Raw genomic sequence first — 23,081 nt, 5'->3', positions numbered from 1 at the left:
AGCCTAAAGGGCCACAGGGTGAGCTGCGCGCAGCCTCACGGCTCCAACGCCGAGGCTGAGGACGGCCCAGAAGGTTCTGGGACCCGAGCTCCATCAGCCCAGGCCGTGACCCCGCGAGCGCGAGGCGAACCCCAGCGAGCCTCTGTCTGACGCACCGCAGCGCGCCACGTCACCCGCGCGCGCCCCGGATGCATTGGCGGCCCGAGACCGCGACCCGGAAGTAGCCGTGGGCGTCGGAGCGGGCGGGCGGGACCGGCGCGGATGTGGCGAGGCTGCTGAACGCAGGTTCCGCGGTATGGCGGGGACGGCGTTGAAGAGGCTGATGGCCGAGTATAAGCGTGAGTCAGGCGGCGCCCGCGTTCCCGTCCTCTTCCCCGTAGCCGCCCGCGGCGTGGCCCGGCACGGCGCGGTGCGGTGCGATGCGGGCATACTGGGCCGGGCTACGGGAGCCCGCGTGCGGTAAAAAGGCCGGGCCGTCGCCGTCACCTGCGCGCCCCGGGCGGCTGCAGCGGGGCGGGCAGGCCCTGGGCGCAGAAGCGGGCCCGGCCAGCGCCGCCATGGCCCTGCGACCCGGGTCTAGTCCTTGAGCCCCTGAGCGCTGCACATCTGCCCTCCCGACAGTTGATGCTGCGGGGCGATTACCGGGCAATCCCCGTAAGGTAGTCGTGAGGTCGAGGAGAGTTAGGGGAGAAAGTTAAAAGTAAACAAAACCACGATCCAAACCTCGGGCCACGCCGCAGGTGCGAGTTGCTGGGGCAAAGCAAAGTTTCTCGGACACGGGCTCCGGACAAGTTTCCTTGGATCCGTATCTGTGTTTCTCTGCGTTTTACTTTTTTTTCAACCCGTTTCTAGATTGAGCAACATCATCCCCTTTATTTAAAAAAAAAGAGGGAGCAGCAGTTAGGCTCCGGGACAGGGGTTTAAGTTCTGGCCGCTTCTACTAAGCGTATTTACATTAGAGGAAAATTTTATCCCCGACAAAAGCCTCAACTCTTATGTCAGACAAAACGGATGGTCACTTAGTTTGAAGTTGAGGTCGTGAGTCATCTCAGTGTGTGTGAGAGAAAGAATTTGGTTGAATAGGGAACCCTAAAATCGGAAGGCTGGCGAGGAGCTCAGGGGGTTCACAGAGGAGAGGGCTCCACCTGCTGTGGCTTCTTGGAAGAGAGAAAAAGGGCAGGGAGCTGAGGGTGACCCCAGGCTGACAGCTAGTCTGGGACCAGTGTTACAGCCATATGGAACTGAGTTGTGCCAGCAGCTTGAGTGGACTTGGGTTGCAACCCTGAAACACCCAGCTGTCCTGGCTGGGCCCAGGCCCACTGACACATGGAACCCATGAGGTCATCAATGGATATTGTTTAAGCCAGTGGCAGCAGTGATGGGAAATTCCTCCAGCAGTACCAAGTGTGAGAAGTGAGGACTTTTTTCCCCCGTGTCCTTGTGAATTCATTAAAAGTGTCCCACTGAGTGTTTTTCTTCTTTTCTGATGTAAAGGTTTGTCCTCTTTTAAGACAATGTACTCTAGTGTTAGGCAGATTCAACGGGAACGTCTGAGGCTGGACTAGAGCATCCAAAGTCGGGCTAGAGCGAAGGTGTTCTTGCACAACTGATCGTACTGGAGATTTAGAGGTGATATGACCTTAGGTGTTGTGGTTCATTGCCTAACTTTTATTACTTTATGTGTTTGAGTGTTTTGATTACATGTACATAAGTGTGTCATGTGTATGTGCCTAGTGCCAGCGGATGTCAGAAGATGACATCAGATCCCCTGGGACTGGAGTTACAGCTAGCTAGCTGGTTGTCTCTGTGTGGGTGCTGGACCAGAACCCGGATCTTCTGCAAGAGCAGCAAATGTATGAGTCATCTCTTGAGCCCTGTTGTTTTCCAGGCTCCCTGTTTTTACAGGGAGTGGAACGACAGATGCACAATGATTAGGCGGTGGTCATAGCACAAAAAGAGCCAAGCAAAGACCTTAGACTGCTCCAAGCCTACTCTCTTGTGTGAGTGCAGTGTCTCTGCACACAGAGGTGGAGCTCTGATGTCCCCTTGTTCTGTCACTCGCTCCCCACCCTCTTCCCTTGAGACCTGGTCTGCCATTGAACCTGGAGTTCTTCAGTTCAGCTAGAATGGCCAGCCACTTAGCTCCAGGCGTCTTCCTGTTTCCACCCTTGCCTCCACCCCTGGGCCTACAGGCACCTGTGGTAACTAAAGCCTGCCCGTTTTCATACGGCGCCAGTGCTTGAACTTGGTTCCTCTGTAAGAGCTGTGTGTGTTCTTGTGTTCTCCTCACGTTCCCACAGCTTTCCTTCTGACTGTGACAGACAAGGGAACAGTGGTCCAGGGCTGCTGTGACATTGTCACCGCCCAGACAGCTTATCATAACAGACATGGTTTGGAGATAGAATTAGGAACCCACTTGTGGCCTAAGCTGTGACCCTTGGCAGGACGGGCTCTTGGGGAAGGGCTTTTCCGCCTCAGCTTCAGAGTGCTGACTCCCTTGGGTTATTTAGCTGTGCAGGTGTAACTCCTACCTCTCCCGTACCGTCCTGTGGTTGTCTTAGCCTGGGTGTGTTGGTATTCAGATTTTCCACTTGAAACGTCAACAGTCACTGGCTTAGGGCCCAGCTAGTCAGAATGTTCTGTATTTAATTCTGGTACATCTGCTGAGACTCCGTTTCCACACAGTGTCACAGTTCCCAATTTGGGGTAGACTCGAGACTGTTTGAACATTACAGTTGTTTTGTGTATTTGTGTGGGGGCAGGGAGTGCCTTGTCACCGTGTGCAGAGGTCAAGGCAACTGGCAAGAGTCAGCTCTCCCTTTCTTCTGCGTGGACCCTGGGAATCTCAAGCTCAGTTTGTCAGACCTGGCAGGGGGTGTGTCTGCTCCCACCCCCCAGGGCACACATCAGAGTTGGGGCATGAACCGGGGCCAAGCTGCTTACCTAAGGCCAGACACAAAAGAAGTGGAAAGGCTGGCCGGCCGGAGTCCCTGTGTTCCCTTCGAGGGTCGGCTCTGTGTGTCCTTGCTGTGGTGTGCTGCCTTTCATAAGCAGGCACTCATTCAGGAATTCCCGAGGCTGTGCTCCCTGGCACTTTGTTACAGTAGTGGCCTGCCAAGTGACTAACTGCCGAGCAGAGCACGACGGTGACCTAGAGCCTTCATCTTCCCAGCACCACCAGGAGTTACCCACACGCTGACTTTGTCACCCTTAAGGGTCTTTCTTCCTGCTTGCCGGTCAGTCCCTGGACAGGGTGTGGTTTTCTTTTGTTGTCTTGATAGAAATTACACAGTATATGTTCTTTGTTTGCTTGGCCTGGAACCTCTCGCCCCGCCCCATGCCTCAGTTTCCTTTCTCTCGAAGCTTGTGACTGCAGCTCCCTCTCCTTTTTCAGTGGATTTCTTTTTATTAATAAGCCAGAATCCCTCTGTTCTGCTGCTGGTAGACACTGAAGTCTCTTGCAGTTTGGTTCTGGAAAGTGCTGCGGCTGTGAGCAGATTTGAGAATCTCTTGGTGGGTGTGTGCAGCTCTGCAATGGGAGCACAGTTCAGAGCCATGCGGCAGTGAGGGACCGGCCAGTGTCACCAGACAGGCTCACCTGTTTTTCACTGTGGCTTTTCTGGGGTGTGTCATGGCCAGCACAGCCAAACGGCCGGCTTCTTAATCTCTTCACTTGTCCATTAGCTTGTGGGTCTTCATCTTGTCTGGTAAGTGCTAGGTTGGGGTCCTGTGGTCTGAACTGTGTCAGTGATTACAAGTGAAGGAGGCAGTGGTGGCCTTTCGCATACACAAAAGGCCATCTCTGCCTTTTCTGCCAAATGTCTGTCACATCCATGCTGTGAGTAATAGCATCCTGGCAGTGCCCTGCCCTGGGACCCTCTAGCCCCTGTCCTCCCTGCCTCTCCTAGGTGGTACCCATCTGCCTTCACTCACTGGAGTCTGCACTCAGCACTGCTGCCCTGGCTCGTCTGTGCTGCCGTGTCTCCTCACCCTTACAGCAGCAAGTGATGAACTAGAACGGGCAGTTACACTGTTGTGTGGAAGTCCTGGGCTCGGCAGGGTGGAGTGAGATTTCACTATAGTTCTCTGAGTCGCCTGCAATTGAAAATGTATCTTTTGTTTACTTGTGGAAATTTCCGCTGATATTTTGATATTTTCAGACCTCTGTTGACCCTGAATATTCACAGACAAGGGAGGGGTGGCAGTGTTTCTTTTCTTTTTAACGGTTTTAGCTTTATTCTATGCATATGGTCTTTTGCCTGTGCGGATGTCTATGCACTAAGTGCGTGCCTGGTGTCTGCAGAAGCCAGAGGAGGGAGTTGCATCTCCTGGAACTGAAGTTGTGAGCCACTGTGTGGGTGCTGGGAAGGGAACCCGGGTCCTCTGGAGGAGCAGCCAGTGCTCCTAACTGCTGAGCCCTCTCCCCAGCCCAGAGTGTCCTTTTTAATGTAGAGTCATAGCCCATTGCATGGTCAGGCTGCACTGTTTAGACATTTGCTTCCTGGGGAGCACTGGGATGCTGCCAGCTTTTGGCTGTGACAGGACCTGCTGTGAACATCGTGTGCTCATCTCTGTGGGATCGCACTTTGTCTGGTGAGTGTAAACGGACCCGTGCAGTTTGTCTGTATATCTGTCCCGTCTCGCTGGCGCAGGGCTCCGCCACTCTGTCCCTCGTGCTTGTTTTTCAATCTGGCTTTTTCCATGTAGTCCTGGCTGACCTGGAACTCACCCTGTGGACCCTGCTTCCCTAAGGCCTCAGCCAGCACATGGGAGTTTGGATTAGGACCTGGCCTAGTGACCTTATTTGACATGCAGTTTCTCCTCCACCTGGTGGTCTCCTCAATGTGCCCAGGAGCTTCTGGTGAAGTGTACAGAACATGCTGATGTGACCCCAGACCAGATGTAGACCTTGGGGCTTTCATATTTTCTCAGCTTCTTGAAGGAGTAACCTCTGCAGCCATCTTTCTTGTTTTTTTACCAGTCAAGGCTTCTAGAAATGGAACCACCAAATTTGAGAACAATTTATATTTTGTTTGTGTGCTGGGTATTTAAGCTACTTTTAAGAAAAATCGTTTTTTTTTTTTTTTTTAAATCACTTTCAGGGAATGGTCTTTGAAAGTTTCTGATCTGGTTAGTAATTGTTTCTCTTCTGGACCTTGTCTTTATCACTGAATGTGAAACTTTGGTTTAACCTGTGGTAACCTGTGCACATTGTCCTGAAGCCTGCCTGCTTCTGACTGCAGTTCATCCCTGACCAGCAGGGGTCACTGCTGGATAGCAAAGTGGCTGGGATAGCGCTGGCTGTGCGGAGCCTGGGTCTCCAGATGCAGGCCTTAGGCACCGTGTGCCAAGGGCGGTCCACAGGGGACTCCCACAAAGCACACGGCTTGGCTGCATTTTGCCCTGGCTGCCCTTTGTTCAGAGCCTCCAGCCTCTTCCCCACGCCCACATTTCAGCTCAGACTCTGTCTGCCTCCTTTGTGTTGGAATCAGACTGAGAGTGTAAAGGCTGGGCAAGCCACTCTGTCCTTTACCCAGCCTGTCCCTGTGCAGAGCCCCAGAGGGACACTAGAGCGAGCTGCTGGCAGCCCAGGCAGTGTGCGCCTTGCCCAGGCGTGCATCTGAGCGCACCGGTGCCCTCGTCCTTCTCTCTGTGTGGCTTTCTTCATCTCCCTCATGCACTCATTCACTTAACTCTTACTGTTATCTTACGTGTCTGCCTGCATGTATTGAAGTACACGCCCGAATACAGCACCCACAGAGGCGAGAGGAGGATGTTGAATCCCCTGCAACTGGAGTTACAGAGAATTGTGAACTGCCATGTGGGTGCTGGGAGCGGAGCCTGGGCCCTTCCCTGTAAGAGCAGTGAGTTCTCCTAAGACTGAGCCGTCTCTCCAGCCCCTTATCCACTATCCCCCCAATATGTTTATTTACGTTAATTATCGTGTGTGCTGGGGGTGTGGGTCTCATGTGGCCCTCGTGGGGACCAGTCCTCTCTTCCATCGTGTGTGCGGTGGGCATCAGACTCAGGCCGGCAGACTTAGCAGCTAGCGCCTCCCGTGCCGGGCCTCTCTGTAGTCACACCCTCTGCTGTGTGTCTTTCAACTTACCCCTCTTTCCTTCTTTTTTGGGTTAATGGCATAAGCCCCTAAGATGCCTGGCGTTGTTACCTCTGCAGGCTTCCCCACGGTATAGCTGTCCCAGCCAGTGGTGATGGCTGGCTTCCCTTTGTGTGAACAAAGTTGGGTACACGCACACCAGAGTCTGTACGGACTTTTGAGGTCCGTACTGTGGGCCCTCGGGACCCAGGGTCCCAGGGTCTGCTGTGGTTCCCTGTGCTGACCGTGCCCGCAACAGAATGTACTGTTGATAGTGGACGTTCCTGCCCTCCCCACCCCCATTTTTTATTTCCACTTCGCCTTTCCTCAGCTTATTAGGTATAATCTACTGCATGGGGTGGCAGGGTGGACAGTGGAAGTACACTCACTCATCTAGTATGTTCCTGTTAGCGTGTCCCTGTCTCTCTGTGTTCACCTGTTCTCTCTTGAGAGTTTGCACTGTGCAAGACCCATGCTCTGACTGCGCATGTGTGGAGACTAGTTCAGGGATGGATGGATGGATGGATGGATGGATGGATGGATGAATGCTGACCTCAGCCGCGTTTGACCAGCTTGCCGTTTCTTATTGGCTTTTCAGTTCCTTTGGATGATCTGTTTCCGATCTCCATGTCTGGTTCTTTTGCCTCAATCTTACTTGGCACAGGTTTATTAATGTTTCGGTTTTTCAGAGACCGTCATTGGCTCCATAGGCCTTTTGTGTCCTTGGCAGAGTGTGTTCCGCCCTGGTTTTCTGTGTTTTGACCTGTCCTAATGTGGCTGTTCCTTCTTCCATTCACCATTTCTCCAAATGTGTCCGCAGCTGCATTCATCTGTAGGTCATTACCACCACAGTATTCGATGTGAGTAAATTTAAGCAGAAATGTTTACTTAGGCACAGTGGGTGTGCGCACATACGTTTCTCATTTAGGCAGAGGCCAGAGGCAAGCCTGGGGCACAGTGAGTTCCAGGCCAGGCCAGGTTTTACATAGTGATCCTCAGTTGTTTGTTTGTTTGTTTTTTTAACTCATATTTTTGGATTTCAGAGTACAAGAGCAGGCTCTGTGGGAGGCAGCGGAGGCCCACATTGTGGTTTGAATGCAGGATTGTACCTGAGGGTGGGGTGTGATCACAGCTGGAGCAGGAAACCAGAGAGCAGCTACCCGCTCTGTAACGACTCTGGTGTCACACATCCAGTGTCACATACTATCTCATGCCCCCAACTCTTACAAAGGTCGTGTTCTTCCCCACCCCACTTCTGCTACCCAGCTTTCAAACCTTGACTCTTAGGGACACACCCCAGACCAGAACATGACATAGTAAAAATCATGATGCCAGGAGTTGACACCTGGCAGCAGAGCTAGACACTGGTCTTCAGCAGGTACTGGCCTTCAGTAGTTGGGCCACTGTACCGGGTTCCTCTGGCATTGTCTGAGCTTCTGCAGGGTGGTGGCACAATCAGTCACTGGCCTAGAGAGGAGTCGATCTGATTATGTCAGTTTCCCTGCAACCTGAGCCTGGCCTCATCTTTCTGCTCTGTCACATTCAGAGAGGTTTGTGCCAACCCCGAAAGTGTTTGGAACTGCCGTTTAATTAGAAAACATCCTATTTTAGATCTGTGAGCATTTGTCAGGGGGGCTTGCGGGAGCACTGGGGAGGCCGTTGTCTGCTCCTTTATTTCCGCCTGAACACTCCTCTGGGGACCAAGAGGCACCCTCTTGGAAGACATGTTTCCTGTAAGCTGTAGTTTATATGAGTCACAGAAGTCCTTTGCTAAGTAACAACGTATCACACATTCTGTTTGGTAATGGCTGTGTTCTTTACTTTTATAGAATTAACCCTGAATCCTCCAGAAGGAATTGTGGCAGGTAAGGGGCTTGGGTAATTTCATCATGGTTTTCTTCCAATTACCAAAGCTGTCTTCTAATTAAGATGTATTTTTTCTTCCCCGCAGGCCCCATGAATGAAGAGAACTTTTTTGAATGGGAGGCATTGATCATGTAAGTTAATTATGTGAATTACATTCCCCTATGCTTTACTGGGAACTAGACATAAGAATCTCTAAATCCTGAACTCTGAACTGTTGACTGGGCTCAAGTGGGCCTTACGGCTTTCAGCTGTTCCTGAGCAGAAGCCCGGCCAGCATGCATCCAAAGGAGGTGATAGCATTGCCTTAGCACCAAAAGAAAATTTAGTTGTGAATATTAGCTTTATGTAGTTTCAATTTAAAAATTTTTTTTTATTTAGTTTAGTTTTGTTTTACTAGACAAGGGTTTCTCTGTGTGGCTCTGTCCCAGAATTCACTCTGTAGACCAGGTTAGCTTTGAACCTGCTTCTGCTCCCTGGGTGCTGGGATTTAAGGTGTGCACCACTAGCACCCAGCCCGGATGGTGATTTTAGTCTGTGGGCTCTTTGGAAGAAGCAGTGCCTCACTCACTCCTGTGCGTTCACGTCACGGACAGCACAGTGAGCGCTTCTGTGTCCCAGCTGTGGGGTCTCTCCCCACCAGAGCAGCTACCGGTGTGCTTTGATCCAGTGCAGTCGTGACACTGTCTCCCTAGAGAGTGGCTCATCCCAGCGGTTTCTGTCCCCATGACAGCCTCTCTTCAGGCTAATGTCCAGGTGTCTGGAACTTTGATTAGCTAGAGGTTGGGGTTCATATGACCCCATCATTGAAGCAGCCCCCGAAACACTTCACTCATATCTACAGTTTCTTACAGAGTGCTTTTGGTTTGGTTTTTGAAGTATCTGTATGAGTATGTGTTTTGCTTACATGTATATCCATGTACCATATGTGTACCTGGTGCCTGTGAAGGTTAAAAGGGGGTGTCAGAGTCTCTGGAACTGGAGTTAGTTGTGAGCTGCCTGATGTGGGTGCTGGGAATTGAACCTGAGTCCTCTACAATAGCAGTATGTGCTCTTAACTGCTGAGCCATCTCTCTGGCTCCTTACAAAGAACTTTTTGAAGCATACAGATTTGCAGTGAAGGGGTCCTAGGTGAGGTCTTGAAGGGTCCTGAGCACAGCTGCATCCCTGTGGTATTTTGTAGTGATGGATTCTTGTTCATCTTCCTGTGAGCTGCCACACCCTCTAGTGCCACTCCCTTTCTCTGGTGCCTGCTCACAGCATGCGTAACTGATAGCCTGCATGGGAGCTCGACTCGCTGTCTGCTTCACTTTCTTGGCCTCCCTTTGTACATTATCAAGGTCCTGAGCCCAGACCCTTCGGGGAGGAGGATGCTCTTAGCACCTATCATGGACAAAGTTAGGACAGAGAATTTCTTTATGACCCAGCTTGGGTGCTCTGTCTAAATGCTGAAGGCCTGACCCAGAGGAAGGGCTTAGAAACCAGGAAGCTAAACTAAACCGAACAACATAAGAACATACGTGTGCATTCATCAGTGTATATATATCTGCATCTCATAATATGCAGTGGTCATGGAGGATGAGCCTCAGTATGGTGACTTTTCCAGTAGGAAAGGGTTCTCGAAGCAGCAGGTAACCTGTACACATGGACCTGTGGGAGCAGCATCACACCTGAAGAGCCAGGGCTTCTGTTTCTTTCTCTTCTGCCCTCCCTTCCCCTCCTCTCCTCTGCTTCTCATTCCTGTTTGCCTTCCCCGGCTCGCAGGCCTTGCTCTGCTCTTGGTCCTGAGTGAGCCTGTGGCTCCCAGCCCCAATCTAGATTTTGTGATATCTAACTTAGAGTCATTTTGCATAGAAATGGAAACAGCTGGACCTTGGGTCTAGAATGTTCCCTGGTCCAGACTCAGCTTGTTTAATTTTCTTCTTTCTACCTTAGATACGCAAGAAGATGAAGTTAGGTTAGCTTGAGGAAACTACTCTGTAATCAGTAGTGAATGCAAATTTCCGTTAGCTGTAGTGTTTCAGGTTGGGTTTTGTTGGTCTGGAGGGCAGGGTAGGGACAGAGGTTTGGCTTCTGGACCATGAGCTCTGAGCAAGGAGGGGTTGTTGATGTCTGTGCTTACAGCACCTCGCTGCTGCCCCGCCCCCACCCCTGCAGACCCAGAGCCCGGCCATTCTCTCTGAGCACTGCCACACCCATGCCTGAGTGCTTTCTAATTTTGAGACAAGGTTTTGCTAAGTTCACCAGGCTGGTCTTGAACTCATTCCTGTGGCTCAGGGATGCCTTCAGTTTTGTTCCATTTTTCTCAGCTTGCTAACTGGCTGGTATTGCAGGCCTGGCACCTGTGTTCCTAAAGACCTACAGGTTGGCCTGGGGAGAGTAATGGTAACTTTTGCCTGTGAGCGTGAGATCATGCATGAACGCTGCGTGGAAGGAAGGAGCTTGGCTGTTTTTTAAAGTCGTCGATCCAGGCCCGAGAGCAAGCACAGCAGGCCTTAGTTATAGCCCTCAGACCTTACTGCCTGTTGGGCCACATTTCTTCTAGGTTTTCTGGAGTCTGTGTAGTGTGGTACAGTTGTGTCATCTGTCCTTGAGGGATATGTCCCCAGTTTCCAGTGGATGCTGGAAGCCTTGGGCTGTAACAGTAGTCACAGGAGCTAGTGAGATAGAAGAACTGGCCAGGTGTGACGGTGCACAGCCAGCCCTTGAGAGGCGATGGGTGCCTGAGCCTGAGGCCAGCCTGCTCTTCCTAGTGAGTTCTAGGACAGCCAGGGCTGTATGAGACATTGTCTAAAGACAATCAACCAACCACCCAAACCCACCCCAGAAAATTTAGGAATCATCTCTGGAAATTGCTGATTACTAGATCACACTGGTGCAGCCAGCCAAGAGGGATGATTCTGTGGCTTTTCCGTGGGATGATAGAGGCCATTGCTGTGGGCCTGGCAGGCAGAGCTCCGCTTACTTTCCCTTACTTTTCAGTGCTGGGATCAAGCCCTGGGCCTCCAGCTGTGCCCCCCCCCCCACCTTGTTTGCCTTTACAGGAGCAGGTGGTCATGTGTGTGAGCTGAAGCATGTGATCACGTGACCATGTGTGTGAGCTGATGTGTGGCCTGTCTGTTTCATCTGACATATCCTGTGTCAACACAGACACACCTGCGCTTGCTCGCTTGCCGTCAGCGGGGTGCGCCTGCCGCAGGAGCAGCGGTCGGTAGGAGGCCCGCAGAGGTCGGGCGCCTGATGGGTCTGTAATGTTTGAAAAGGGTTGGCTCATAGGTGTCCACAGTAGATGGGGTTAGAAGCGTGTAAAGAACAGCTGAGCTCTCTAGTATAGATTTTTTTAGAGTGCATTGTTAAAAGTCTGCTGAGTATAACTAATTTTATATAAACAGCATAAAGTTAAACAAATATTTTGAAAACCTGTCTTAAAAAGTAATTAGAACTGATTTTTGGGAGAGCACGTTTGTGTTTGAATAGGGCTTTTGCGTTAGTATGGAATTCCCCTGCTTCAAGATGTAGTGACTTTGTGGGTTTTGGTCCTGTTCCAGACCCTTCACAAACAAGAGGCCGTTTACAATGTTCTTAGAACATCTATCAGGGAATTAACTGTCCTTCTGTGGCTTTGTCTCACCCTGCTGTTTTGGCAGAGAGCTGGCTGGGCTTTCGTTCTTTGGTGAGTGGGGGCCTCTCCTCCCTCAGATGCTCACTGGTTTTAGGGCCTCCTGTGTCCCTGGTATTTCTGGACACCGTGGAAGCCTGAGACTTACTGCTGGCTTTGCCACTGCCCTCCTACATGGCCTGTCACTGTGGATCTGTGCAGACCGTGCACTTTGATGCCTGGGTCTCTGTGTGTCACTGGTTGTGTTGTCCTGTTTTCATCATGGTGACAAATGCCAGAGACCTGTGTGAGAGCCCCTGCAGGATGGAGCTCCTCCTGGTGGCCAGGAAGCAGGGAGGGAGGGGAGGACTAGTCAGGGACAAGCCGCATCCTTCAGAGGTGCCCGACACCCCGGGAGGGACCCCTTTCCTCCAGCCCTCCGGCAGCCTGGTCAGCTGCGTACTCAGACTCACCTCACCCAGGGGTGAAGCCAGGGCCCTGGTGCCCGCCAGCCGGGACCACATTTTCAGTACAGGAGCATTTGGGGGTTCCCTGGAACTGCTGTTACAGCTGGTTGGGAGCTGCCCAGTGTGTGCTCTTGGAACTGAACTCAGTCCTCTGCAAGAACAGCAAGTGCTCTTAAGCACAGGGCCGCCTTTCGGCTGCTGTAGTGGTTTCCTTCAGTGGACCAAGGTTAGCGGCTTTCTTTCATACTTTCTTCATAAGCTTAATAAGTGTAGTAGTTACTTTCCTATTGTTCTGATAAAATATCTGACAGAAGCAGGTTAGGACAGAAAGGCTTGACAGGCTGTGCCTGTGCACACCTTTGATTCAATCCTAGCCCTCTGAAGTCAAATTCATTCTGCTCACAGTTTGAGGGCATAGTCCGTTATGGTGGCAGGTCACAGCAGCAGGCGCGTGAGATGATGTCACCCAGCATCACAGTCTGGAAGCAGAGGGGAGGTGGTAAAGGCTCGTGTGGAGTGTTTTGTCTCCATGCCTGTATGTGGGCTGCATGATACAGTGGAGGTCAGGGAAGTGGTTTTCTTGGGGTTGACTGGAGTTAGAATGGTGGTGAGCCACGGAATGGATGCTAGGAATTAACCCTGGGTCCTGGAAGGGCAGCAGGCGCTCTCCATCCATCTCTGCCCTTACCACCTTTCTTTATTTGTGTGACAGTTAGGGCGGGTCTCACATCTCAGTTAACCCTCCTGAGCAGAGCAGGCCTCTGTTCTAGGCAGTTATAGATTTCATCAGGTTGACAGTGAGTGCTAACTACCCCAGTAGCTGGTGGCTCTCCACACTTCCGGCCTGGATTCTTTTCAGTTGGTTTGAATGGAGCAAGGTGTAGGCGTGGAGTCAGCCTTCACTCTGGCTGCGGCAGGCTGTCCTCATGCCTCAGAACCTTTTGCTGAGTTTCCCCCATTGAGTCAGTAATCTTGGCATCGTTGTCAAAGGTCAGTATAGATCATGCTGTGGGGCCTGCGTTGGGACGTCCTAGATCGCTGCTCTGCGCCTGTCTTTACCATGTACCTCACCACCTGCTTGCTGTAGCCCTGGCCTTGTTCTTTCTGTTAGATTTCAGGCTGTTCCAGGTGCCAGGAATTTCCACATGTATGATATTTTCTGCGGTGTTTCTGTTGGGGTTTTGTAGACTCCTCAGATGAGTTTGTAGGATGCTGCTGCTTGAATAACATGTAAGTGTGAGTGTTTGGTTATTCAGGTTTTCAGATTCTCAGCCTTGAGAGCTTCATTCCCATCACTCATACACCACGATACAGTCTAAAGTTGCACACAGGAAGGCCTGCAGGACCGTAGTGCTCCGACTTCTGGGGAAGGACAGAGGGTGAAGGAGGCACTTGCCTTTTGCTTACATACACCTGTATTTGAATACATCCCAGCATGAGTAAGGTTAGTGTTTATGTTAGACAAGTGAATGCTCTTATTCTGTTAGAATTCACTGTGAAGTTCTTACAGTTGACAGACTTAGTATCTTTCAAATACTGCAGGTGTGTTTAAGATTTTTTTTTTTTTTTTAGAAAATGTCTCTATTTCAAAAACATTAGGATGTGGCTGTGATTCCTTTAGATAGAGTAGACCTGAAATTCCAGTGGAGCAAACCCTGTTTGTTACTATCCTGGTTCTAGCCATGGAAGAAACTTTTGAATACCACAGAAGAAGCAGAGTGTCCCTATATGTCCAAGTTGCTGGGACAGCAAAGGTGTGTGTGGCCCTTTGTCTAGTCACAGTGTCCTACCGTGGTGTCCTGTTTCTAACAAGGTGTTACATCCTGGGAAGAGACAAGTTGCTGATGATCCCTGCTGCCTATCCTGCCAGTCCCATCGCCTGGCATGTGGCCAGATGTGTGGCACATGCATCCCCTTGTCACATGTTTTGGGCCCTGGTGAGGTAGGAACAACTGCCCTGGTTCAGAGGCAGAAGGTGCTTACACAGCCTGTAGCACCAGGAGGCTCCTCTGAGCCTCTGTCTTCCAGGCACAGGATTCACCTTGCAGCATCTAACAGTGAAAGGCAGGCTCTGGCTGGAGTCCCCCGTTTTACATGTATGTGGGTAATATGAGCTGAGTCAGCCCTGGAGGACAGGCAGGAGCTGGGGCAGGAGTAGCATGACAGTTGTGTCATTCATTGTCCTCCACATGTGTTTCTCTCACAGACAGAGAAGCCAGTGAAGCCAGAGAGGCATCCCCGGCAGTAGGCGATAGCACAGTTCTCTGATGCTGTGCTGGGTGATAGTGAGGTGGCCAAAGTTTGCAGTCAGGGATGGAAGTTGTTTGTAGGCACCAGAGATTGCTGTGTGCTTTGGGTATTTAATTTTCTTTCTTGCTCTTTGGGGGTGAGGATCTTTACTCCCAGAAGCAGGGAGTGAAACTTGTTCAAAAGCTCTGCTGGGCTGTTTCTCTGTTCTGGAGCAGGAAGCCTCTTTGTGGCATACCTCTGGCAGGCATGTCCCTGCATAGTTTGCCACCTGCATACCTGTTCAAGTGGCAGGTGTGCTGGAAAAGAGAAAGACCCCAGTTTAAACCAGTAGTAAGCCCGAGTGTTCGCAAACAGCTTTGCTATTTGAGATGTGGGCGCACTTGAGGAAATGTTGGGTCATGCTCTAATGCTGTGAGCAGCCCGGTAGACTTTTTTTTTTAATTTTAAAGAAAGCCCTATTATGAGAAACAAAGACCTGTTATCACAGCATTGAGCCAGTGCCGTGGGGCTCATTCCAAGGACACTACCCAATTTTCCCTCACTCTAGACTCAGGGGTGCCAGGTATAACGAGGCCCTACAGGGTGTCTTCTGTCTTAGTACATCAGTTTGTGTCTGCGTCTGTCTCTCTCTCCTTTTTGAGATAGGATTTCTCTATTATGTACTCCTGGCTGGCCTAGAATGTTCCATACAGGCCAGGCTGGACTCGAACTGGCAGAGGTCTGCTTGCCTCTGCCTTAAGTACTGGGCCTGATAGCGTGCCCCACCATGCCTGGCTAGCGGGCTACTCCCAGGATGGTGTTTTTGTTTATTCAACCTTCTCGTTGCAGTTTTAAGGACTGCATGGTGTGCCCCACGCCCTTGCTGCAGTGGTAACTAGCAGCAGGCCCCTTGACCAACTTTTTTTGAGTATCATAAAAGTTTATTTAGCAAAAAGTTTTGTATGAAAATGTACATGGCCCAATTCTCTGTTGATCAGACAGATAGAGAATTGGGGAGGAATGTGGACACACTGCTGAGCAGCCGTTGCTTAGACGCTTTCCAAGGCTTCTGGCACGATGAAGCTGTTTCCTGTGTGACCCTGTTCTGATGGCACTCTGCTGCACACTAGTTACTGTCTCCACACACTCACAGATCCATAAAGGGATCAAAGGCCCGGAGCAGTCCGTGTGCATGTATGCCACGGTTCGACTTCAGTGATAGACCTGCCCTGGAAGCTTCTTCAGTTTGGGGGTGGGCTTTGCTCGTCATGACTCCGCAGTGAGCTCAGCGCAACAGTGAGGGTGAGCCCACCCCCACTCCCACCCCTGACCCTCTTAGTGCAGAAGGACAGGGAGTGCTCATAGGTGACAGATACCCAGCCTTCGTGCCACGGGGACAGAGGACAAGCCCTGGGACCATCCAGCACCCTGCAGTGAGGGGGGAGCCCAGCTGGGCCACACCCTGTGAAGGCGGCCATGCTGCTGCTTCCCAGGGCTTCTCTGCCCTGGCCTGGTGCCAGGGCCCCAGAGGACTGACTGTCAGGCTCGTGTCATCCCTCCCAGCAGGAGAACTAGTCACTGTTGTTTGTGAATAGCACAGGATCACTTTCCAGAGTCAAGGCTTGTCACTGAGAAAAACCTGGCTAACAAGCTCTGGGTGTGACTGCAAACGAAATTAAAGCTTTCTTAAATTTTGTCTTTCTTAATCATGGTGATAAATAGCTCAGCTAGTATCTTACAGATCTTTATATCACTGATCTAAATACCTTCTCAAAACTTTAAGCAGATTTGTACTGCTGTTGTTTTATGGAGGTGTTTCATCTGTGTATGAGGTGGTTGTGTGTGTGTACATGTACATGTGTGTGCAAATGCATATCTGTGTCACATGCATGTATGTGAAGGCATCAGCCTCAGGACATCTGTCTAGCTTGATTTTTGGGATGGGGTCTCTCATTGGCTGGGGTTTGCTGATTTGGTGAGGCTGGCTGACCAGTGAGCCAAGGGGATTCCCCTGGCCCCACCTCTCCAGCGTCTGCGTCAGAATGGAATATGGCCGCCTGCCTGCGCGTATGCAATCTGATCCGAGGGTTGAGTCCTCGTTCTCCTGCCTGTACCTCCTGCCCGTACCTCTACCCAGGCTGCTTCCCACAGAGTTACTTTGTATTATCTCTTAAGTGTATATGCGCATTTGTATGGTTGTGTGTCCTGTGTCGGAAGTTACAGGCTCCCCAGTGTACTGTTGAGATTCAGACTGCAGCCTCCACAGAGCAGTGTGGCTTTAACAGATGTGTTTGTGCGTTGAAAAAGTCTTTTCTAGTAAGCAACAATGGCTTTTGAATCAGTATCTTCTTATTTCCCTTCCAGAAGTAACTTCAGTTCTCTGTGGAGCTGTGGGGCTATCATGGTTCCTGTCTGTGGAAATCCTGTGGAGAGGTCTTTCTGTCTTAGACCTGCTTAGACAGGGAGGCAGCGCTCTTTACTTTTTTTTAAACATCATATATTTTAACTGTCCTTCTCTTTTCTTTTTCTTTTTCTTTTCTTTTTTTGGAGACAGGGTTGCTCTGTGTAGCCCTGGCTGTCCTGGAACCAGGCTGACCTCGAACTGAGAAATCCGCCAGCCTCTGCCTCCCAGGTGCTGGGATTAAAGGCGCCTGCCACCACTGCCCGGCTTAACTGTGCTGTTTATGCTGGTCTCTGTGTCTGCCTGCAGAGTGTGGATGTTATGTCAGGTGTGCCTCTGCCTGCCTTGCTGCTGGTGCAGGGCCTGCTTCTCTCAGACAGTGTGAGGAGTGTGGGGCCTGTTTTTACTGCTGTGTTGCCTGTTCCAAGATGATCTCACCCAGGCCAATGCAGGAAGCTTATAGCTAGCATTTCTGCCTTACTGACTTCATGGAGTGGACAGTGTCCACTGTCTTCTGCACTGCTGACATGGGCACATTAGTAAGGTTTAAGGGAGGGTGGTCTCTGGCGGCATCCTGCCCACTCCTATTTTCCTGCCTTTAGGTCTTAGTCGACATCCCCATCTCTAGGACTTCTGTAATGGCCTGGTCCATTTCTGTTATTTCCATGCTGAGCCTGAGGCACTGTGGGGTTGCTGTGGCCTTAGGCCTAGGCCGCTTGTGCATCGAGCATGAGGTGAGGGTCACATGTGTGCTCTACCTGTTCTAAAAGTCACATCTTAGACATAATTGAAAAGTTAAAGTAGCCTTTGAAATCTATTCCTTAGCTCCTCATCTCTGTGTACAGACTCTTCGTAATTACGATCTACCAAAATCGAAATCTTGAATCCTGATAGGAGCTGGCCCTCATGCCCACAGTCGCCTCCCGAGGACCTGCAGTGTGTTTGAGTTTCTCTGTGGTGCAGTTACTGTGCAGAGCTCTGTGGCTGGGCTTCAGGCTGAAAAGGACCAAGATGGACTCTGTGGAGAGAGAAAGCAGCAGTCCTTTAGATTTCTTGCACCATCTTAGGCTGTGATAGTGTCCATCTCCCACATTTGAGTTGTGGCTGGCACTGCAGATGTGTCCATTTCTTGGTTTGCAGGGGCCCTGAAGACACTTGCTTCGAGTTTGGTGTTTTTCCCGCCATCCTGAGCTTCCCACTTGACTACCCCTTGAGTCCTCCGAAAATGAGATTCACCTGTGAGATGTTCCACCCTAACAGTAAGTGTGTTTAACTGCCGTGGACAGGCAGCAGATGCCATGGTTAGGAAGGGGCAGGGAGGCCTGCAGGCACGTCTCCTCTAAACTACGACAAATGAGTCATGGTGTGAGCCAGGACTGCCACTTTAAGGGCCAGCTAATGTAGAGGGGAAATGTATGTCTTTACAGGTCACTGGCCTGGCCGTCTTGTATTAATGGGTTTACTAGAACTTTCAGGCCTTGAGTGCTTTGTGTCCTATACTGGCCTTTGTCACAGTGCCATTTTTAATGGTGGACAATTGCAATTGGGCGAGATATATGGTTTAGTGGTTTAAAGCACGTGCTGCTCTTGCAGAGGACCCGGATTTGGTTCCCAGCACCCACATTGTTGCTCACAACTGAGGCTCCTGGGAATCTGGTCCCTCTGCTGGCCTCTCTGGAACCAGGCTGCTGTATGGTACACAGACATGTACGAGATGAAACAGTCGTGCACATTAAACAGCGGGGCCTGCCCAGCAGTCCTACAGCCAAGTAGAGGGCACGTGGTAGTTAGCCTGCATGTAGACATGTTAGGAATCCCTAGAGAAACAGTTTCTGTCACTCAGGCTTGGGCTGGGAATATATATGAGTGTTAACTGGTGAGTACGAGGACTCCTAGTACTCTGAGTCCCGTCTCTGTCTGAAGGGGCCATAGTACTGTCAACGACTATGCCCTGATTGGGACTAGGGATTTCTTTCTTCCTTCTACTAGGAGCTATTATGCATTAGAGAAATTTGACGGAGGCATATATTACTCAGGATGGTCTCGAACTCCTGATCTTCTTGTCTCTGTCTCCCAAGTGCTGAATTCCATGCACATGCGCCCATGCCAAACTTACATAAGAGAAATGAACAGCATGTTGTATTTTGAATGATGGCATTTCGGAAAATGTTTCTTCTTGTAAATGCTTTTCATCGACACTGATAATGCTGACCTTTTTGCCTATGGCTCTGAAATTCAAGTAGGATATTCTATTCTTCCCCCACCCCCCCCCAAACAGGGTTTCTCTGTGTAGCCCTGGCTGTCCTGGAACTCATTCTGTAGACCAGGCTGGCCTTGAACTCAGAAATTCGCCTGTCTCTGCCTCCCAAGTGCTGGGATTAAAGGCGTGCGCCACCACTGCCCGGCTCAAGTAGGAGATTCTGTTTTGTAAAACTAAAACATTTATTTGACACCAGGCCTTGTTTTTTCCCATTTTATTTTATGTGCATGAGTGTCTTGCCTTCGAGGATGCCTTTGTAACACAGGCCAGAAGACTGAGCCAGAGCCCCTGGAACTGGAGTTAAGGATGATTCTGAGCCACCATGTGGGTGCTGGGAATCGAACTCTAGCCAGGTTGCCTGTCCAGCCTGAATGGATGGCTTTGTATTTTGTAAAAATTATTTTGAGCCGTGTCTGGTGCTAAATGCTGCCCCCCTTTGATGGTACTTAGGGAGTTCAGTTGCCCTAGCCGCTGCTCTAGCTGCACGGACGTGGACTTTGGTGGCGGGGTGGCCCTGCCACCGGAGTTAGGGATGTCCAAACACCTGCTCTGCAGGGCCCCTCGTGAAGGATCTTCTCTCTGGGAACTTGAGTTTGAAATATTTGTCCACACATCTTGTACTTCCTCTTTTTGGTGATAATGCTCAGAGAAATATGTAACAAGGTAGAATCCAGTTGTGACTGGTCTGTGTTAGACAGACCTGGCCCCAAGCCTCCCTGTCAGTGACCACAGGACCTGATCAGTCCATGACAGACCTGACCAACAGGGATCTATGCCAACAGGAAACTTCTGTTTCAGCTGTGCAAACAGCTGGGGCCACTGTCTGGAGCTCCCGCACAGTGGCGCCATCTCTGACTTTTGCAGTCTATCCTGATGGCAGAGTCTGCATCTCCATCCTGCACGCTCCCGGTGATGACCCCATGGGCTACGAGAGCAGTGCCGAGCGGTGGAGCCCAGTGCAGAGTGTGGAGAAGATCCTGCTCTCCGTGGTGAGCATGCTGGCAGGTGAGCCCGTGCCTTCGGTCTTCTGTTGTTGTACCAGGTCTAGACTTTCCCAGGTGTGCGCAGACTTCCAGGATTGGTTACAGACTGTGAGACATGCCAGTACATCCTCAGGCTGTTGGCTGCTGTTTGCTAGTCTCTCATCTTTGAAATTTTGATTTATTGGGCCCCAGTGTATGTCACAGTGCAGGGGTATAATGCTCGGTGTGACAGGTAGATACCCTAGGAACTGGCCAGTGTGGTGAAGCAACTGACCTGCCGAAGCACTGTTCTTGGCCTCTTAGGAATGAGTTGGGACTAAGATTGACAAGGGAGGAGGACACTGGGGCTGAGGATCAAGTGACCATGGGCAGGAGTCCTGGTACTGAGCCTCGCAGGCAGCCTGGGAGCTGCATGAGAGGCCTTAGAGGGCCGTCACGTGGTGATGGCGAGTGCTGGGAGTGGGGCAGGAGCAGAGCACTGACGCTCAGCCTGCTGTCCGCACACTTGGACACTCCGGGCCAAGAGAATGGGTGAGTTGAGAGGGTCTGAAGGATGCAGGCCTCATCCCTCAGCTGATGGGTGAGGACTTGAATTGCTGACAGGAGCATGGCTGCAGTGTCTGGGGAGGCACAGAAGGAGCAGGGTTCAGACAGGAGAAGTTTGGGGTGTGGGGAAAAGGGGTTCCTGTCTCCTAAGGGGTTACTCCAGGTTGCTTGTGGGGAGGGGCTGCCCCAGGCTCCCTTCCTCAGGCAGAAGGCCCTGGTTTGTGTTGGAAGTCCAGTCTCCTACCCACAGTGCCCCTTGAGAGATTGATCTGTGGTGTCCTGAGGTCGCCCGTTACTCACAGCCCTTTCTTCTCAGAGCCCAACGATGAGAGCGGAGCAAACGTCGATGCTTCCAAGATGTGGCGGGACGACCGCGAACAGTTCTACAAGATCGCCAAGCAGGTTGTGCAGAAGTCTCTGGGGCTCTGAGGCCACCCCGTGCGCAGCCGGTGCTGTCCTTGAGAGCACGCGGTGACAGTGCTGCCACGCCAACACCAACACAGGCAGCTGCAGAGCCACAGGCCCCATTGTTTCTTCCTCCACCCCTGCCCGGCGGCTCCCCTGAGATCATGACTGGGATAACGACAGCCACTGCGCTGCGAGACTCCTCCTGCCTGCCGCGCCCGGGGCCAGGCTGTCCTCACTACCTCTCCCAGCCACGGTCGGGTCCTCAGCTCTGCTCCTTCTGCAGTGCTGATGACCTGTTCTTCCTGTCGTCTGCCAGGGACTGGATACCAGTGCTGCTCCTTCTGAGGACATGGGGCCTTGGAAAAAGCAGTGCAAGCCTGTTGTCCCTGCCTCTCAGTTCCCTGGTGTCCCGGGAAGCATTCTGAGCTTCTTTTGACACTTTGCACTTAGAAGCCTAGGTTGCCTTTGGCGTGGTGACAGAGGCTTGCTGTGTGCGCCACAGTTGTCACCATAGCCCCTTCCAGGGGATGCTTTGTAAGTGGGTTCATGAGGAGGGGGCGTGGCTCGGCAAGACTGCTACTTTTTCTGGTTGCATGCATGTCTGAGTTAGCGGTGCACACGCCAGGCGGGACTGCCAGAGCTGTGGTGTGGGCTCCTGCGGGGCTCTGCATACTCACCTTGGCCGCACCAGGTTCGGCTCTTGGATCAAACTGTTCTTCGCTGTCAGGGCTGGAAGGGGATCTGCCACTAGGTGCTCAGCAGAGGAGCTCCTTCTGAACTGGACGGGCTGGCAAGCTGCTGTGTGCACCAGGGGTGGGGGGCCTGTCAGCAGCAGGCCCGGGCAGCAGGCCCGAGCAGACCCCACAAGCAATAACAGATCCGAGTGGAAGGGGATGCTTGGCCTTTTCTAAACAGGTTACATTTGAACACGAGTTTCTATTTTTAGAATGCAGCTTCTCTGGGGAGTGCGCAGATCTCACCGCGCCTCGTCTGCTTCTGTCCCACGCCCACATGTCAGTGGCCAGCACTGCATGTTTCATGGTGTTAGCAGTTCCCAGCTCTGGGGCTCCAGAGGGCAGTGTGGGGACCTGTGCTTTCCTTCCCTGGGGACTTCCATCCATTTGAAATGCAAGAGGTGCAGGGAGGGAATTGTACCGAAATAGTATTGTAGGCTACTGAGATGAAGGCCTCTCTGTGCGGGTGTGGTCTGGGTGGGGACTGTCCACGCACAGAGTGGCCGCGGGGCGTGTCGCCATCCTCGGGCCTCCCTGGCAACTGGGGGAGGAAGAGAGGCAGTCTCTTTGCAAAACAAAGTATTTTTATTCATTTGTATTTATTAAATGAAAAAAAAATTCTCTGGTGTTCCTCTTCTGAGGTGGACTTTACTTGCTGTTAAATAAACTGTGTACCTGTCCTCACAGTGTCGTGTGGTGCTCCCTTGTGATCTCTGGGACCCGAGTCCTCCAGGGCTGGCCGGAAGTTGCCAGTGCTCTCAGAGAAGGAACCGGGAGCCTTCTCTGTCCCGTGTTCTTTCCCGCTTTCTCTGCTCCCTCCAGGACTGGTGGTCCTTCCCTCAGGCCAGGGGTGGGGCTTGAGCCTGCGACCTTGGATGCGAGGCATTTGTGTTTGCCAACAGCCTCTTAACTGTGGGGAACAGTTTTGAGATCTGGGAGCAAGGTAGTTACTAGTGGGCATCTGATGACAGTTCGCTTCAGGGTCACATAGCAGATTCTCCCGTAGCATTACCACAGGCGCTCTCTGGATCCATGGCTGGATTTGAACTAGATCCGCCTGCCTCTGCCTCCCTAACACTGGTGTCAAAGGCGTGGGCACCACATGCAGCATTGAGGCTTGTTCCTGAAGCTCGCCTCAGAGCTGCAGGTGCTGTTGAACCTGCCTCAAAATCAAGGGGTTTGGTGAGCCCTGGTTCTCCAGGGGACGCTGCTGTCCTGGTTCCTGCACAGAGCTGCTGTGTGTAGAGGCTAGCACCTTTTCTAACTGGGGTAGCTCCCAACCGCTGATGGAGCCTGAGTTCAGGTCCAGGTGCTGCCTTCGCTACCATTCCTTCCCTAGGTGGTTGGGGTGTCCCTAGTCCCTTACCCCTAGACCCCCACAACTCCTGGTGACTTCACTTATTTCTACAGTTTCTGTTCTCAGGCAAAGGCACCACCAGCAGCCACACCTCGTTCCAGATTGGTGTCTGGAGGAATGAGTGCTTATTGGTTAGGA

At 51.6% G+C, this 23,081-nt stretch overlaps 1 protein-coding gene across 1 annotated transcript; it reads left to right on the top strand.

Moving 5' to 3' along the window:
* Positions 1-212: 212 nt before the first annotated feature.
* Ube2g2 (ubiquitin conjugating enzyme E2 G2) lies at positions 213-22,272 on the top strand. Its single transcript, XM_052164475.1, has 6 exons — positions 213-338; positions 7,927-7,962; positions 8,049-8,094; positions 17,796-17,914; positions 19,780-19,920; positions 20,761-22,272. The coding sequence occupies exons 1-6, from the start codon at positions 296-298 to the stop codon at positions 20,871-20,873; spliced, it is 498 nt and encodes a 165-aa protein (XP_052020435.1). The 5' UTR covers positions 213-295; the 3' UTR covers positions 20,874-22,272.
* The last annotated feature ends 809 nt before the right edge of the window (positions 22,273-23,081 follow it).

This window comes from Apodemus sylvaticus, chromosome 19 (assembly GCF_947179515.1).
Source record: "Apodemus sylvaticus chromosome 19, mApoSyl1.1, whole genome shotgun sequence".
Classification (NCBI taxonomy): Eukaryota; Metazoa; Chordata; class Mammalia; order Rodentia; family Muridae; genus Apodemus; species Apodemus sylvaticus.
This window is presented reverse-complemented; position numbering and strand designations above follow the sequence as displayed.